The sequence below is a fragment of the Lycorma delicatula genome, chromosome 7 (genome assembly GCF_047948215.1).
Source record: "Lycorma delicatula isolate Av1 chromosome 7, ASM4794821v1, whole genome shotgun sequence".
Taxonomy (NCBI): Eukaryota; Metazoa; Arthropoda; class Insecta; order Hemiptera; family Fulgoridae; genus Lycorma; species Lycorma delicatula.
In genome coordinates this window covers 28876879-28895895 of record NC_134461.1, presented here as the reverse complement: position 1 = coordinate 28895895, position 19017 = coordinate 28876879, and the positions used below count along the sequence as shown (strand labels likewise).

The window sequence follows — 19017 nt, the reverse complement described above, 5'->3', positions numbered from 1 at the left end:
TAAAAAATAAGGAATTTTAAATACTGACCAAATTACATACAGCATGACCAAGAAGCCACCGAAATCCTGCTGTAGGCAATAATTTTAGGATAAATAGAAAAAGTTGGATTAATTTATCAATGAGTTAGATCAGAAATAAATCAGGGAACAGTTGCATAAAAATGACTTGACACAAACAGTTATAGAACTGAGGAGCAGTTAGGAATAAAGTACAGGTTCACTAATAAAAACACATGGAACAGACAATGAAACAATTGCACGATGGCAAAGCTTTAAAAATCTCCACCACAAAAGCAACATTGTTTGCTTGATAAAAACATGTTTTTTAATTAGGCACTGTTAAAGTAGATCTTGCATTAGCCGAATGCCAATACGGTTTGAAACATATGCTGTTGCTGATCACACAGAATAATAATCGATGAAATCAGCTCATAATGCAACTGATTTTCACATCCTGAGAACAGTATTGCAATATCACATAAGAAAGGACGCAAGTCTTTTCTTATGAAAAAAGACTTTTCTTAGTTGTTACCTTTGATGATAATGTCATTTCAATTAATGATCGTGAAGAAAATATGAATGTAAAGATATAAAATGTCATGCTGAATCCCCCATTGTGTTTTCCTGTGCGAATGTATTTTTCCTATAAATATGCAATCTACTAAACTTCACTAGAAATGTAGTTTTCTGAGCAGTAGAAAACACCCGTTTCAAAATAAGAATTACAATGAAATCCATGATATGGATCATGTCATCAAATTCTTTGTCATTGTTACTTTTTTAACAATCCTGTGAACAGAACTTTAGAGATACTGGAATTACAGCTAATGCGGCTTCAAGATTAGAATCATGCTTAACAGGTATAGTAGCACAGACTAGAGCAACCAAACACTCTAATGAGTTTGTGAGTTCCTAAATAAAAGATTTTCAGACCACTCTTGATTGGCTGTGACACTCCATCACCACCAGCTCCATTATCATGGTCACCATGAAGTCCTGATTTTTATCAAGCTGAATAATTAATTCATTGTCGGTTATTTTTAAGACAGATGCATTTTAAGAGGTTATATTTTAAGACAGATTTGTAAGTTGTTAACACCATAAACAAAGAACTGCATCATGCTGTAAAAGAATTATTTACTTTATAATGTTAAAGTAAATAAAATATCAATTAATTAAAAATTACAGCTTTCCCAATTTTAATATTATGAATACACGACTTGCAACCCAACTCTAGAATATAGATATATAATTAACAAATAAATATTGAAAATAAAATAATAACTCCAAATCTATTAAAATTGCTGGCTATCTTGGTTATCAGCTGAAGAAGAGTAGTTACTTCACAATGAAACAGCTATAAGAAGGTTTATATCACTTCAGTTATGTGAAACGACTAATTTGTTTCTAACATATGACAATGAAACTAAAATTTTAATAAAAATTCATCTTTATTTCAACCCTTTTCTATCCCATTGTAAAATAAAATTATTAAATTGTATACAAAATTTATTATTTATAAATTAACCTCTAGTCAGGTATTACAGACAAACTGGTTTCCATAGCAACATAGCACATCTGCAGAAAACATCAGCTAAACTTAAATATCTTCATGAATACAGTCAGTTGCCCTTTCACTTGAATAGTGCATGATGAAATATGGAGCCGAAGGTACCTAATACCACTCGCTTTTTGCAAGCAGAAGAAACATCTGCAGCCAGATCTACATTTCAGTTGAGCATAGTTTACAGTAATAATGTAATGAGTAATGGTTCTATGAGAGAATGATGAAGGAGATTTAAGGAAGGGTGAACTAATGTCCATGAAGGAAGGAGCCTGGAACTTGTCCAGGATAAGTTCACTCGCATTCTATTGTGAGTGAACTTGTTGAAAAAATTGAATGTGCTATTCATAATAAATTCCACCTCACAATTACTCAACTTAAAGAATATTTTCTTCAAATTTCAAACTCCAAATCTTTACAGAATTGTTGAATGCCAGTTCAGAGGTAGATTAGATTTTCATAAGTACTGTGCCCAATGTGTACAGAAACAACTTACGGATACACATAAAACAAAAAGTATGGGAATAGCATTGAGATTTCTCTAGTAATATCAGAATAAAGGAAGTATTGTTACTGGACAGCAACAATACAGTATTTTCACAGGAGATGAAACATTGATTTGGATCATTAAACATTTTCAACCGACAGTGGATTCACATACACTTGTTAAACAAACCCAAAAAATACAAACAACCAAAAAAAATAATGGCTAATGTGTTTTAAGACTGTAAAGGAATTTTGTTGGCAAGATTTATGACGTGAGGTATTACGGCAGAAATTTATTGTGAAACACGTTGACAAAGCTTATTAACAAAAGCAATCATTTTTCTACATGGCAATGCATGGAGTCACAGTGTCGTAGCACTGAGGGTGTAATAAACAAGTTTAAGTGGTAGATTTTTTACCTTCCCCTTTACAGCTCTGATTTGGCAACACCTGATCTTCATACATCCACAAAACTTGAAGAATTGGCTAAAGCAATGATGAACTCACTTGTTTATTGGATGCAGTAAACAAATGGATGGGTACTTTGGTGATAAACTATTCTTTGAACAGGAAAGAGGCAATGTGATATCATGATATGACAAAAGCTTGAATTTGGGTGGGAACTATATATATATATATCTTTCATATATAGTAAATTATTTTCAATTTATTTTTATTACTCAACTGTAATAAATTTATAAATAATCCTTGTATATATTATAAGTGTCAGTAAAATACTGATTGCACAATAAAATGATTTCCTACCTTTACTTAGAACTTAAAGAGCAATATTTTTAAAAGTAGCCATCATTTAACTAAAAATCTAATCTTTATATAAACTCTTAACAAAGTTTATGTTACGTTGAAATTCCATTACTGCAATGACAGGTAAATTAAAAATAAAAGGATGGTACCTTTTATATTTAATTTGCTGTAATTCTTACACATTTTGTTCAAATAAAACTGAAACCATCAATAGTAAAAAAAAAGAATAAGTTGCAATCTGGTAAAGTAAATTTTTCATCCAGTTAGCTGTTTAGAAGCTATACTCTTTAATGAAAGCTTTTCACATAACTATCCCAAAAAGGAGGGTAATGTATTTAGGGTGTATGTATGTACGTTTCTTCCACCATAGCAGCTCAACAGCTGAACCAATTTAAATTTACAGCCCTGCGGTGAAATCCTTAAGTTATCAGGAGTGTCATAGGCTATATATATATATGAGTTTAAATAACTTCAAAAATTTTCAAAAAAAAATTATACTGTATATAAAATTCACACACAGTTTTTAATTATCCTACATTAAAGAGCAATGTTATTTTTTGGCAGTAGTGTTTTTTTAATATTTATCTCTTGTTTCTTTTATAAACGAATTATATTTCATAACACTTTTAATAGCTGTTTCTTTATCATTATTATAATTATAATTTAAATTTATCTATGGAGCCATATAGTCTAGCCAATATTGAAGTATACGGGCAAGAGACGTAAAGCTATCTATAATTTCACATCCACAACGTATACAAGGAGTGTGATGTGTCCAGCAACACATTCAATATTTTATAATTTTCGCAAACAATGAAAAGATGATGAGCCTATTACTGTTTGATCGATTAACCCATCTGGTTAAGAATTTTTAAACCAATTTAGAATTACATCTAAATCATTCATATCTCTTACTATTATAGTCATAAAGTATTCATTACACTACAGCCAAATCAATTAATTTTTCGAAATTATTATTAAAAAAAATATTGCTCAAAAATGTTAACAATATAATATTAAAAAAAATACGATAGTTCTGAAACCAAGGATGGTTGCTGATTGGATCCTTAAGGAAAACATTTCTGAAAACAAAAACTAAAGTTTAAACGACAGAAAATTCACCTTTTTTCTTCTTTTTTAAAATTTTAATTTGCTAAAAATATATACAAAAGTCTGATATAGAGAGAAACCAATCTAAGGGAAGTAATTTTTAAAGTATCATTTATGAGAGAGAAGAATATTTGAGTTTAACTTTTGGCCTAAATCTTCCTCTACTGACTCAAGCATCCACTTAAATTCCTCTAACATAGATTTTTAAATGCTGCAATTAATTCATCCAATACATTGTCTATGAATATCTGCTAAAATCTCTTAGTTCTCTTACAAGCAGACTAATGTCCTTAAAAAAATATATTATTACTGCTTCTGACTCCACTTTCAACCAAATGCACATTAAATCTTATTTTCTTTTTAGCTTGTATTAATAATAAAATTGATCAGCATGAATTGAAACAAAAATTAAAAATAAAGGAAAAAATTATTTCTGTCTGGATTATGGACAAGAGACAGTAAATTGCTCCCCTTGTAACCTAATGTTTCCTCAATACCTGCCACCATCCTAAGGTATAAATCTTTAAAAAATTTTTAAATAACAATAAAATATATTTCTAAAAATTACAATTATGCAATCCTGCATGTAATTTTAACTATGAATAATCTACTGCACGCTTTGGAAAATTAGTAGCAAAAATACCAATGAAAAGAGTAAACAATTCTGTTTAATATCGTAAGCACAACAAAAACTAGTACAATAAATCTGCAACCATTACTGTCTGCTGCTTAAGTAGGTATCAGTTAAAATGCACCCAGATAAACACTGCAGTACCAGTCCTGTTTATTTTGTGCTAGAGATCTTACTGCTACACAGTGACACAATCACTTACACTGTATTTGTATAATTACATAATGCCTCCTTAGCTGTCATTATACACCTCAGATTACAAAAACTTGGTGAAATGAAACTTTTACTTCACACCAATAATGCAAATGCCTTAATGACAAATCAAAGTTTTTAATTTAATCAAACTGGTAATTAATAAACTGTTACTTAATATTTATATTAACAACAGTATACATTATATGTATAAAAATAATTTTAAAATAATATAGTAATAAAGTTTCTAAAAAAAAAGCATAAATCCAATTGCATGTAATAAAACTAATACACAATATTTTAGTAATACACATTGCATAATGAATAATTAATTTAGAAACAATTTAATAACATACTTATATTAATAAAATAAAAAAATTAATATTACTGAAAGATATACAAAAAAAAAATGTTTTTAGTAAGCTCAAGGTAATAATTACTTGTGTTGTCAGATTGCAACAAATAAGTTTAGTTCACCAAGTACTTAATTTGTTCTTGGTTTTACCGTCTAGCTGTTAACAAGGGACTACTGTGTTACTACGTATAAAGCACCAACTCACTCCAGTTCCCTTATTACTTATCAATAACACTGCTGGATAATTGAAAAATTCATGGATGAAAAGGAACTTGTTTTTAATATCACTCACTGTACAAACCAATAAGTGCTTTTCTTAAATGTAAATCATTCAGTCTTCCTACTGTTGCATCATAGTGACGTTAATTGTATAGACTGTTTCGAATCAATTAAGATATGATTTTTAGAACTACTATTATATTAGGAAAGATATATAAATTGCCTTCATTGGCATCATACTGTAATTTCTGTGGCATCTAGTGAAACACCATACTGGTGCTACTAAAATTATTTTTGTATTTTCCACCTTAGTATTCATTATCTTATTTATTTTTAATTCAGAACAAGTGAATTTCATTCTACACAACGAATTTTACAAGCTCCTAGAGTCAAAATCAGAGACTGTTTTCTTCAGTAACTGATTGTCTTATTCTATAAATTCCCAAATAGCATGAACAATCATGGGAATTAACTGTACATACTATATTAATTACTTTCTACATCGTAATAAAATCATAAAGAATATCTTCGGATTTTCTGCGACAAAAACACCATATGCTACCAGGTAACTTGTATTAATTGCATTAAATACTTTAAACATTACACTAAAAAAAGTGTAAACTTAACAATTATAATTAAACAAAAAATGAATACCAAACTCACCTGATGCATGGCATCATAACCGAGACTGCCATCAGAATATGGGGCCTGTCAAAACAAAAATGAAAAATTACTTACAATAACTTAATACGGTTTTATAAAATATACTTATAAATTAAAATGTAATCGCTAAAGGTCGAAGATGAAATCCTTTAATGTGGCAGAAATTAATATAGTAATAAAGACCATATTACTGATACTGCTATACATAAGGACAACTAAACAACCTTCTACTTATAACTATAATAAATGAAAGTAAATCAATAGAAATGTTTTTTTTACAAGAACGACAATAATAGATGTGAAACAAAAAAAGGTATACTTTAACAATAACCAATAAACAAAAAATTTTAATTAAAATATAATAAACAATACAATGAAATTAACTTTATTAACATACTTTAGATATTTTTGGATATGATATTAAAAAATTCAGAACAAAATACAGTCTTCATAAAAGAATGGTGGGGATTTCTGTTAATTCAGATCAAGGGAGTAGGGAAATTTTGAGAAGTTATGTCGGTAGCCCTGATACCCTCCAACCCAAAAGTTTGTGTAACACCAGTTCAAATCACCACACTAGTTTTTGTAATGTTGCTGGTTTTTTGTTTTTTTTACGAAAAAGGCTTTTGTGTTTCATCGCCCGGGTCAAAAAAATTACAAGCCCCTTTTCGGATATTAAAATATGGTTAAAACTAATATAATAATAGGATTAAAACTAAAATAAAATAAACATAACAGATAGGATAAAATATACCTCACGAGTCACAAAATACAATCAAAATTTACGGTTACTTAAAATTACATTTTAAGAAGTATATTGATTCTTCTTAGAAGTAACAATACCCGTTCTAGTACATTCTTATTATTTCCTAGAATGCGACACATGTCTCTGTAATTTGAATTCGCGACGTAAGCCACATAACATATACAGCCCATAAGGATGTGGTGCACAGTCAAGCGGCAGTCTCTTACGCACAGTGGTGCGTTTTCTATTGACATCAGGTATCTGCGAGTAGCTCTTGTATCTCCAAATCGTAATCGGCACAGGCGTAATCGCTTCCTCTTGGTGAAATTTTCTACATGGAGTCCCACGGGAACACAATATCTTTGATATGTCGGAGTTTATTAACCACTGTTGCAGTCGTCACCCTGCCACCTGCTTCAAAGAGTATGTTTAACAGAATTAATAATTTCTGTAGTAGTAACTCGAGCAGTGTATTTAGTTCGTAACTATGTTCACTGTTCAAGAAAAAGCAAAACGCCTTTTGACAGGCTGAATTTAAGTCAGTAATTTTAGTTCAACGTGCTCGATATTATTTCTTTTTTTTTTGCTTAGCCTCTGTAAGACATTGTAAGCCATTACTTCGGAAGATGATTGAGGATGATATGTATGAATGTAAGTGAAGTGTAGTTTTGTACAGTTCTGAGATGTACAGTCTCAGGTCAACCATTCCTGAGATGTGTGGTTAATTGAAACCTAACCACCAAAGAACACTGGTATCCACGATCTAGCATTCAAATCCGTATAAAAGTAACTACCTTAACTAGGATTTGAACCTTAGAACTGTCGACTTCGAAATCAGCTGATTTTGCGATGTCGACTTCACCACCAGACCAACCGGTGGGTTAATCCATAATTCAACTTTTCATATTCAACGTGAATATGGAAAAGAGCCCCGAATGAAAATAATATACGACGTCGGTTCAAACAGTTCGAAGAAACTGGATCTGTTCTCAAAGTAAAATCAACCGGCAAATCATGAGTATCAGACGAAACGGTGGAACGAATTAGATCATCTGCAATCATAGGTAATAACAAATCCATCTCTCGTCGAAACCTCGATTTGGATATTCTAAAAGCAACATTTCAAAAAGTTTTACGTAAAAGATTGAAATTACACGCATAATAATCCAGCTACTGCAGGAATTGAAACCTGATGATGGAGAAAAACGTTTCGATTTCACTGTTGAAATTTTCCACAAAATTAATGAAAAAAAAAAATCGTTTATAGGCGATATAATTTTTAAAGCTACTTTCCATATTAGTGGGTACGTTAAAAAAACACGGTTCACGAATAAGGGGATATGAAAACCCACATGTAATTTTTGAGAAACGTCGCGACACGCCTATTAACATTTAGTGCGGAGGGATGAAAAATCGAGTAATCGAGCCTTTAAAAACTACATTTATCTCGATATGTTAAACGATTACTGCTTTTTTCAGCCGGCTGAACTTGAAAACATGCAACGAACATTTCCAACAAGATGCTCACTCCCGCGCTTTATTGCATAGGCTTTGAACGGAAAATTTGGACATCGATGGATAGGCCGACAAGGACCTACTACAGGGTGTCCCAGATAAAACGCAACCCATCTATCACTCATCCATGAAATTTCAAAAATCAAGCTTACTCCTCTACTCGTTACTGAAATGGACTCGTCCAACATCTGAACATCGCGGCGACGCAGTAGAACACTACCGATAGTAACAACAATGCAATCATAACGTTCAGTGTATTGCTAGAGACAAGATGGTGTTTTCGCTAGAAGAACGTGTTTTCATTGTTGAGTCGTACTTCAAGACGAAATCAGTAGTTGCAGTGCAAGATTTGTTTCGCCATAAGTACCCAGATAAGCCAGCTCCTAACAAAACATCAGTATTAAAGTTAGTTGCAAAATTTAGAGAGACTGGTTCTGTTAATAACAACGAACACAAAAGATCTGCGTCAGTGTTGAATACAGATACAGTCGCTGAAATCAAAGACCGATTACTCGCCTCGCCAAATAAATCGATCAGACGTTTGTCTGCTGAAATTAATTTGTCTAAATTAACTGTTCATCGGGCGACCAAACAATTACAATTACGACCTTATCGCATGCAAACGGTTCATCGACTTCTTGAGCCCGACAAAGAAAAACGACTACAATATTGTCAACGGTTCCGTCGATTTCTGCGTGAGGGAATTAATGTTATGGAATCGTTATTTTTCACAGATGAAGCACGGTTTCATTTGGATGGCTACGTAAACAGCCAAAACAGTAGAATTTGGAGCGCTGAAAATCCCCACGTTTATCACGAAAAACAATTACACCCGCAGAAGTCGGGCGTGTGGTGCGCGATATCACGGAAGAAAATAATCGCTCCTATTTTTTTCGAGTATACCATTAATGCAGAACAATATCAGGATATTTTATTTCAGTTCATCGCACTCTTGGAAGAGGAAGACAGACACTGCCGGCTACAACATGGCGGTGACATCGCACTACACAGGTTCAACTTCTGATTTCGTCGAGGAATTCTTTGGTAATCGTGTTATCGGTCGAGGCTTGTGGCCACCAAGCTCTCCAGATTTGACTGCGGCGGATTTTTTTGTACGGGGTTACCTCAAAGAAAAAGCCTACAGCAACAAACCACGAACACGTGAACAATTAAAAGTCAATATTGAACAAGCTGTATTAAATATCCAGCCACAAACTTTGAAAAAAGTTGCAAGAAACGCTGTAAAAAGAATTGAAGCTTGTATTCAAGAAGATGGCGCCCACTTCCAACATTTACTCTAAATGTAAGGTAATAGATGGTAATAATAAAAATTGCATTTACATTTACACATGCCTTTTTATTATTTCAATACCTACCAATATAAGGTTGGGTTGCGTTTTATATGGGATACTCTGTATATCCTGGCCTCCAAGGAGTCCAGACCTGATACCTTGCGATTATTTTTTTATGAGGGTATATAAAAACCATTGTTTATTAGCAAAAAATACGCGACTTACGTCATTTAAAAGAAAATATTAATGAAGCGATAGTAACAGTAATAGAAAAATGTTAATTCGGGTACGGGTAGAAACTGAGTATCGATTGGGCATTTGCCGGGCGACTAATGATGATGAACTTATTGAAATTTATTAGTTACGTAAAAAAACTGTGTAAGATGATAAATTCGTTAAATAAACATCAACTGTAACTATTTTTCTTTTCATTTAATCCATGTTCAAAACCCCACCATTCTTTTACGAAGACCCTTACATTTTAAAAGATAAATAAACAATTTTACCTAACTTTATAATAATATAAAAACAGTTTTTGTTAATTAACTGCTAGTTTCAATGAAATAAGGCAAATCTAGTATTGTGCAACATTTTTTTTTTAACACTATAAGTTCTTATTCTTGCCTTAAATATGAAATTTACACGAAAATAATTAACGTCTTTAATAATTTAATAAAACATGAAATATAAAATATACTGAACCTTGATTATGTGTGTCTGTATATATATATATATATATATATATATATATATATAAATGAAATGTCTAATAGAATAATAAAATAAAACTTAACCATCAAGACATTTTAGTCCTTATATTAAAATGACTTCCTTAGTCTCGATTCCAAATAATTTAAAAAAGAAAATTTAAATAGTAAATGCTTATTGAATGTTATTGGATACGTTAATAATCTCTAATGCAAACAAAATAAAAGGTAAGAAAAAATAAAAAAAGGAAAATATTGCATCCGATCGTTACACGTAGGATCTTTTCTTTGCTTCCCTTTTTTACGATTAATTCACCATATAACCTCGAAGCTTGTGCACGGGTATACGAAATGGAAATTTTGTAGCGTATGAAAAATGCCATGCCTGACCGGGATTCGAACCCGGGACCTCCTGATGAAAGACCGAGGCACTACCGCTCCGCCAGGGAAATCGGCGAATCAATAAGCGTGGAGCAGACTCCGTTCCCTATTATTGTGGTCAGCATGAAACGTGCAGCTTCGCATCTCAGTTACGATTCTTTCATCACTATGCGGGATGAGAAACACCTTTCATGTTCCAGAATACCGTCCATTTTTGCCCCTTCAGTACAAAATGTATTAATTACTATATCGATTAGATTTGACTAATATTTTTATTTTTTAATATGAAATATAAACTGAAAATTATCTAAAAAGATCAAAATACAGCAGCCGATTGATGTTATATTACCGTAATGAGCAACTCATATACTGATAATCATCAATAAAATGTAGCAGATACTAATATTGAAATTATTTTTTTTTCTAACATAAAAATATACATTAAGGGTTAAAATAACTTCTTACCTTTTTTTAAAAATAAAACATCACAAATTAATTTAAAACTATATTTTTTTTAAAATTTAAATTAAATTTTAATAAAAACGTGATTTATTGAAATAGGTTTTGAAAATAATATGTTTTAAATGCTAACCACTGAGAAGTTCACAAATCTACTAGGCTCATTTTGCAAAGTTAAACCAATGTTTCTCCGGTATTGCCGCTATATCGACTTAAATGTTGTTTTTTTTAGCTACTAAATTTTGTGGCTTATTTACATAAATTTTTTCTTTCAAATAGCCCCGGACAAAATGTCAGAAGCCGTCAAATCCGGTAACCTCGGAGGCCAAAGAAAATCTAAATTTCTCAAAATTATTCGATTTCCAAACTCTGTCCTAAGGAACTCCATCGTGGCTCGGCTGGTGCGTACCGTGACTCCATCTTGTTGAAACCAGCCTTCTTCGACAATCTCCAAGATCCGAAATGAAATATTCCTCACGTTTTTTGCCGATAACCACTGCTATTCATTGTCACCGAAACGCCATTTTCTTTTAAAAAAATAAATAAATAAATACAGCCCGATGATTCTTTGTCGAGAAATAGCGCACACAACACCGTAACTTTTGTGGTTTTGAAGGATGTTCAAGAGTAACTGGTGGATAAGCAGTACCCCAAAAACGAGCGTTTTATTTGATGACGTAGCCAATAAGGTGGAAACGGGATTCCTCACTCGTCCACAAATTACGAACTCGTTAGTATCATCGGGGTCGATAAATTGTCGCCGGTATTCCAGGAGTTACGCGTAATCCTTAGAGTCTATTTTACGGGCTAATCGGATTTTGTAAGGAAACATTTTTAAATCCTTGTGCAATACTGTGCGCAGCGATGTGCGATTAATGTCCGACTAAGTAGAACGTATTCGTGTTGACGTTGCAGCATCTTACGATACACTGTTACAGACTTAATATTTTCATTATTTGTGGAAGATCTTGGTTTTCCTGATCTTCTGGCATCTCCCACCGACCATGACTGTTTAAATTTTAAAACCGTTGAGCGAATGGCTGCGCCAGAAGGTGATTTTCTAGTTTTGTTCTCAAATTAGGAACCGGTCAGAATAGACCGTTAAAGAAGAGTTAGAGTGTGGGGGCAGAATAAGAATTTTACTATTTTGACAACCTAACTCCTATGTAAGAACTAACTAGTACATTTGCATTATATTTTAATTTATAAAATTTCCCTTTCATTAAAATAAAGTTCTAAATTTTACAACTTAATATTTAATTGTTGTGTGCGAGTTTGATTCAATAACTACAAAGCAGACTGATGCGAGGGAGTTAGGAGTATCACTCCTAACAAAACCATAGCAGCTTTTACGAATAACACAAGCAGCTGATTAAGGCTTATTAAGAAAAATAAGAAGCGAAAGGGTTTCATAGCGTCTTAAACAAGCCGAATCTATTTTTACAAATCGGTATGCCGAGCCAAGCCTTCTGAAACGTAATTGATGTTTAGCCTAATAATTGACACTTTCTTTTGGTTCACCGCAAGCACCGACTGTATAATGAATGTAGTTATTCTAATAGAAAGCGATTCTAACAGCATCACCTGTATTGAAAAGCTTTATACGCGCATTCAATCGTAATAAAAACCGGGACGTACAGAGTAACACACCTTAACGTATCCTTTTGTTATGAGATAATGCAACATACGTAGAATCCCACAAGTAAACTGAAAATAAATTTATTATGTAGAATAATATATTTTTAGAGTCGGCTGGCAATTTTCACAAAATTATTGAAATAAATTGATTTATTAGTTAAAAGAGGTACTTCATATTAGAAATACACAAATTAGAAATAGCCAAAGGACTTTTAAAGGCATGCTTTGTCAAATTTTAATATAACTCGTTATAATAAATTATCAAATAATCAATCTAAAATTAATATTTTTATCCACACTTACAGACGAAAGTTTGGTAACATTTGATTTGAAGGTATTAAAAATGAACAACAGAAAAAAGAAGGTTGCAATAGAATATAATGAAAAGAACTAATCGAATATGATATGATACTTAATATACACAGTACGTCTGAAAAGTTCCCGAACTAAATTAAATAAAAATACAAATTAAAGATAAACGAATTTAATCTCAAATTATCACTCTACATAGAACCCTTCTCTAGTTATACACACGTTGCATCGCCGGTACAGCCCGTCAAACGCTCTGGAGAAATCACTTTGTGGGATCCCTCCAACCGGTCGGTGTAAGCCTTTCGGATGGCCGGAATATCGTTGAAAAAGCGGCCTTTCATCTTCAACTTTAGTTTCGGGAACAGAAAATAGTCTGCTGGGGCCAAGTGGGGTGAATAGGGCGGGTGGGATAAAACGGTGATTTAATCTGCGACGTAATAACGTGTTAAAACTGTTGCCATGTGTGTCGGGGCATTATCGTGCGAGAGAGCAACTGCCCGGATTCCGGTACTCGGGCCGGATTCCACGAATGCGACCGCATCAGTAGTTTCATTACTTTCAAATAGTATTTAGAATTCACGGTTTGACCGGTCGGAATAAATTCGTGATGAATCAGGCCCTTTGAGTCGAAAAATGCAATCACCATCGTTTTCACTCTTGATTTTTTCCGCCCAACTTTCACCGGTCTTTGTGTTCCAGGACTCAGCCAAGCAACGCATTGACGCTTCGTTTACGGATCGTACATGACACCGGCTTTCATCCCCGATTACAATTATTTACAAAAACTTCTGGTCTCTATCAGCAGTTTCAACGAACTCTTGAGCAAAAGAAATACGCATCTTGACCGAAGAACAAATTCTTCGGTCAAGAAGTGCGGAACGAAACGGGAGCACACCTTTTGGCCGTTCATTTTTTCTGTTGTACGTACCGCGTCTTTATGTATGTTTAACTGTTCTGTTACGGCCCAAAGCGTAATATGAGGTTGTTCGAACAGGAGCGCGCACACTTTCGTAACGTTTTCGTCGTGAACGGTTATTGACGGCCTCCCGCTTCGTTCGTCGTCATCCGACAACTCTCTGCCGTCATTAAACCGCTTCCACCACGTGTATGTTGCAGTACAGATGCGGCTTCATCACCGAATGCTTGCTGTATCATAGGATAAGTTTCAACAAAAGATTTCAACACAAAATTTGATCGTGCTTCTATGTTCCATGTCGCGAGCTCGCACAAGATCACATGAGCACAACGTACGCGGCCGAATATAACTCGAAACTGAATTGACGAAACGCGATTAAATTTTCATACACACTCGTCAAACATCGTACTAAATAGTTCCTTGGTTGTCAGAGAGATGGCACTACTTAAATCGACGATAGAAATTTAGTTCGGGAACATTCAGCCCTACTGTGTTTATAGGATACAATTATAAGATCATACATTATTGTCTTTTATATTATAAACAACAATAATAAACGATCCGATTTTTGTAAATAACAAAAAAATATATATAATTATAAGGGTAAGTCGATAATTAAAAAGACAAAAATACCTGTAAAAAAATTATTTATTAATTGAACGACAATGAAATTAATGTTACTTTTCAAAATAATCCCCGGCTACATAGGCACTTGTCCCATCATTCTGTAGGCTTTCTTATTCTAGTAGTAAAGTGTTCACTGACAAACAAAAAAAAAGATCTGATGGTGTGATGAGATAAGGGCTGTGAAGTGGATGCGACAACATCTCCCGACCCGATTTTTTGAATAGCTTCCGAGTCTTTTGAACGGTATGGAGTGATGACATTATCCTACAGAAGAATTACCTTTTGAGAGAGAATAGAGACTTTTCCTCCTTTTTGCAGGTTATGCTTTATTTTCTATTTTCTAGCGTGTTGCAAAAGTACTCGCCGGCGATTGTACATTGTTCTTTGAAATAACGGCAATAAATTGGGCCTTTATAATCCCAAAACACCATTAATATCGCTTTACCGGCTGATAGGTGAATTTTCAATTTTTTCCTAGCTGAAAACTCGAATGTTTCCGTTTCATACTCTGACGTTTGGATTCTGGCTCAAAATCATGAATTTAGATTTCATCACAAGTTGTTATGCGATTTAATAAAGCACAACCTTCTGCTAAAACCGTCGTTTAAATTCTGTACAAATGTAAATTTGGACGTCTTTGTGACTTTTAATCGACCATCTCAGAACCCACTAAACATGATTTGTACTAATTCAATTTATCATGGAAAATGGAACGGTCAGCGGCCAATATTCGCACTAATTTCCCGAATTGTTATGCATCTAATCTCACAAATAAATTATTAACGCAATTTTGCAAAGCGTCAGTTAATACGCTTTTGACCGAGTAATGCACGAGTGAATTTTGGCCGTTTTTTTACACCTTCAGAAAATAAAATTTTTATCGCAGCAAGTTATTCTTCTAAGGTAGATATTTTAAGAAGAAACGACGTTTTAAAATAAACAAAAGAGGTTAGGATAATGAAAAGTTTTTTCAACAGCTCATATTTTGTCAGGCATGCATACTCGAACACGAAACTACTTCAATTTATTCCATTAATAGTTTTTCTACTGTCGCCATTCGTCTCTAATTACTGAAAGACCTTTGTATTAATATATAAACAGTCGAATCTCGACATAACGAAATCGAGAATCCCGGAAAAAATTCGTTTTAAATAGTGGTTCTTCAAAAAAATTATTGCTAAACTGTACGTATTATTGCTGTATTAAAATTATTGCTAAACAATTGAGGGAGTATGTGTTAAAATGTTTTGTTAGAATTTTATTGTTAATGGATTGATTATAAGAGAATCTTGAAAATGTTCGCTTTACCATTCAATAAAAATAACCTGTCATTCTTCACTGTTATCAAGAATACTTAGTGCTTGTATACAGATACAATTTAGATACGGAAATCAAAGGAGTACCTTAAACTCACAGAGATATCCAAAATACTAAATTTAATGTTATTATTTTAAAAAAATTAAAAAAAAACATTTCATAAAAATTACTGTATGTTGCTAAATACTGTTTTATGTTAATATTCAGTATGTCATCATTTCGTTATATAGAGGTATGAATGCGTTAAATAAAGGTAAATGTAGACGTAGTTTTATTAAAAAGTCACGGTACAGTAAAAAAATCTGTAAAATCTAGGACTGCGTAACATCGAAGTTCATTATGTAGAGGTTCGATTTTATAAAGTAATTATCAATTATGCTAAAATCAAAATAAAATAGTTTAAAGGGGGATAAATAATGAATAAAAACTACTATTAAAAACACATATAAATGTCGCCTAAAGAAATAGAACAATATAAAATAGAAAACAAGTTCTCTGTCTTTTTTGTAAACTACAGAAACGATAATAATATAACAAAATTCCTTATTTCTATAGCCAAATGTCTTTCCTGACGGCAAATTATATAAAAAAAAACGATTGAAATTTATAAAAACCATAAAGCCTAAGCAGGAATTTAAACAAGATCTTTTCAAGCGAAAGACGAAAACGGTAAAACTTTTCCGTGCAGGTCGGTGAAGTAGTAAGAGTCGAGGGAGTACAATATAGAAGTTACTGACATCATTAGCATTATGCTCTTAGTGAACGAAAGCAAAAATAAGCTAACGAAACGTTTTTCTTTGATGTTATGTTTTAAAGCACTCGTGTATAATACTTTCTTAATTTTAATAAAATTTAAAAGTATTTTAAAGAATAATTTATTATTTACTTATCTTTAGCTTTAAATAAAAAATAACCTTATGATACAATCGATTTGAATTTAATCAGCGATACCGCAATCGACGATAAGAATTCAGTAACGTTAACTGAATTTAATCGGCGTTAGCGTAGTCAAGAATATGTAGGAAACTTTGACTTGATACGAAAAAATTTTATAACATGAGATCAAAAGCTTTGAATTATTATAGATAAGACTGTCCTCTTAATAACATTAAATATTCCCCGAAACTGAAAACTAAAAGATTTTGAAAATAATTACAGTATCGTTTTTCATAATTAAAAACAAATATAACAGTAAGTTACCGATATAACTTTCTCCGAGCAAAACGTTTTACCAAATCGCAAGCGGTTATTTAATTAACGTCCCTGAAGTACTGAAGGTTGCGGAATACAAATCCCAGAATTCAATTTTATTTTATACAGTAAAAAGATCTCTTTTGTTCTTTATCTTATATATCTTGCAAACTAGAACTAATTCGATCCTTACTATGAAATCTACACGCAAAAAACTTGTCATCCGTATCCGAAATAAGTTTTCTGAAACAGATTCAGAAAATTTTAATCGGCACAAGAAATCACGCACAGATTTACAATTTTATTTTGATGTAACAAAAAAGTAACATTTTTTCTAATTGTTATTCATCATCCATCATAAAATGATAATAATTAGATGTCTGCTTGTTGTAACCATATGAACTAACAGATAATCACATTAATATTTTCTTAAAAATAATTTTTTTTTATTATTTAAAAAAAACTGCTGTAATTGCTAACTGAAATTCTAAATTTAAATATAGCAAAAATTACTGTGTCTCTTGTAGTACAAACATTTTGTACCATTAAAAGTTTGAAAGCATCGACCTCTACCTAGAGGGACAAGTAAAAATTCAATTATACGGTAAATAAACCTCAGTTACATCCCACTTTAAAATAAATATTATTAAAAATAAAAATTTTTTCCTATGGAATCACCTCTAAAAAGGTACAAATTCTAAAAATTTGAAATGTAACTTTAGCCTGAACTGACATTTGAAATTTTATTTTTTAGACAATTAATTTTAATGAACTGTTAAAAAAAACAAACGTGAATGAGAAAAAATACAATTTTTTACTGTAACTTATTAAATCTTTAAATAAATTTGAATAATTTATATGCTCGGACAGATATGGTACGGGAATTTATTTTATTTCAACAATATTAATTTACGATATATTCTTACTTCCTTGTAAGAAGTAAAGGAAGATCGCGAAAAATTTCAGTTTTCAGATTTAAACGAAAATATCCATTTTGACCATCCCTGAATGCATTTTGACTAGTTTCAGCATGACGTATGTACGTACGTATGTATCTCGCATAACTCAAAAACGATTAGTCGTAGGATGTTGAAATTTTGGATTTAGAACGGTTGTAACATCTAGTTGTGCACCTCCCCTTTTAATTGCAAACGACTTGACCAAAAATGTCCAAAAAAAGCCCAAAATCCAAACAATTTGGATGTTGGAAATTTTGTTAATTGCAGTAATAAGCCCTCATTGAGAGCTTTTTAACGATATATCATAAGTGGTACTTATTTTCATCGATTCCAGAGTTATAGCCAAATAAAAGTCTAATTTAAAAAGTTTAAACGAAATATTTGGATCTTACAAGGGAAAGGCACATCGGTTCGAATCCGACTTCATCTCCTTTCTTAACTTTTTTTTAATATAAATATATTGATTTATTAACACTTATTAATCTCTGATTGTTAAAAAGTTTTACGATAAATAATAATTTAATAACAATAAAAATAAAAAATATGAAAAAATATTACACGTAATTAACGAAATAAAATTTTTTGTACTTTTAAAAATGTGTATGTAATTTAATAGGCGTACAACGAAGTTATGCGGTGTCAACATCAATTTTTTTTTAAAAAATTCGGCTTTTTACTTATCTGAAGATCAAATTATTATTTTAATTACCAGACAACAAAAATATTTACTTCGACCTAATGCATAAATTACCAAATTTATTTAAACGCTTAGAAAGTTACAATAAAGAAATTTCACGTTCACTAGTTCACATTCTTGTTTTTTTGTGTTCTTAACACGATAATGTAATGTATCTTAAATCTGCAGACTGCAGATTTAAGATACATTACATAACCTAGAGCCAAATTTGTAAAGGAATATTGCGTAAAGAGCTGTCGTTTTGGACAGGATTATTATAGTAAAAATTATTTGCAA

General features: G+C 32.0%; 1 protein-coding gene across 3 annotated transcripts in view; it reads right to left on the bottom strand.

The window, feature by feature from the left end:
• exd (PBX homeobox extradenticle) overlaps positions 1-19017 on the bottom strand; it is a 617080-nt gene that overhangs the window by 29146 nt on the left and 568917 nt on the right. For all 3 annotated transcript variants that reach the window (XM_075370540.1, XM_075370542.1, XM_075370541.1), the window contains exon 8: positions 5986-6030. In XM_075370540.1, coding sequence (XP_075226655.1) covers positions 5986-6030 — 45 coding nt within the window. The remainder of the gene's footprint in view (positions 1-5985; positions 6031-19017) is intronic.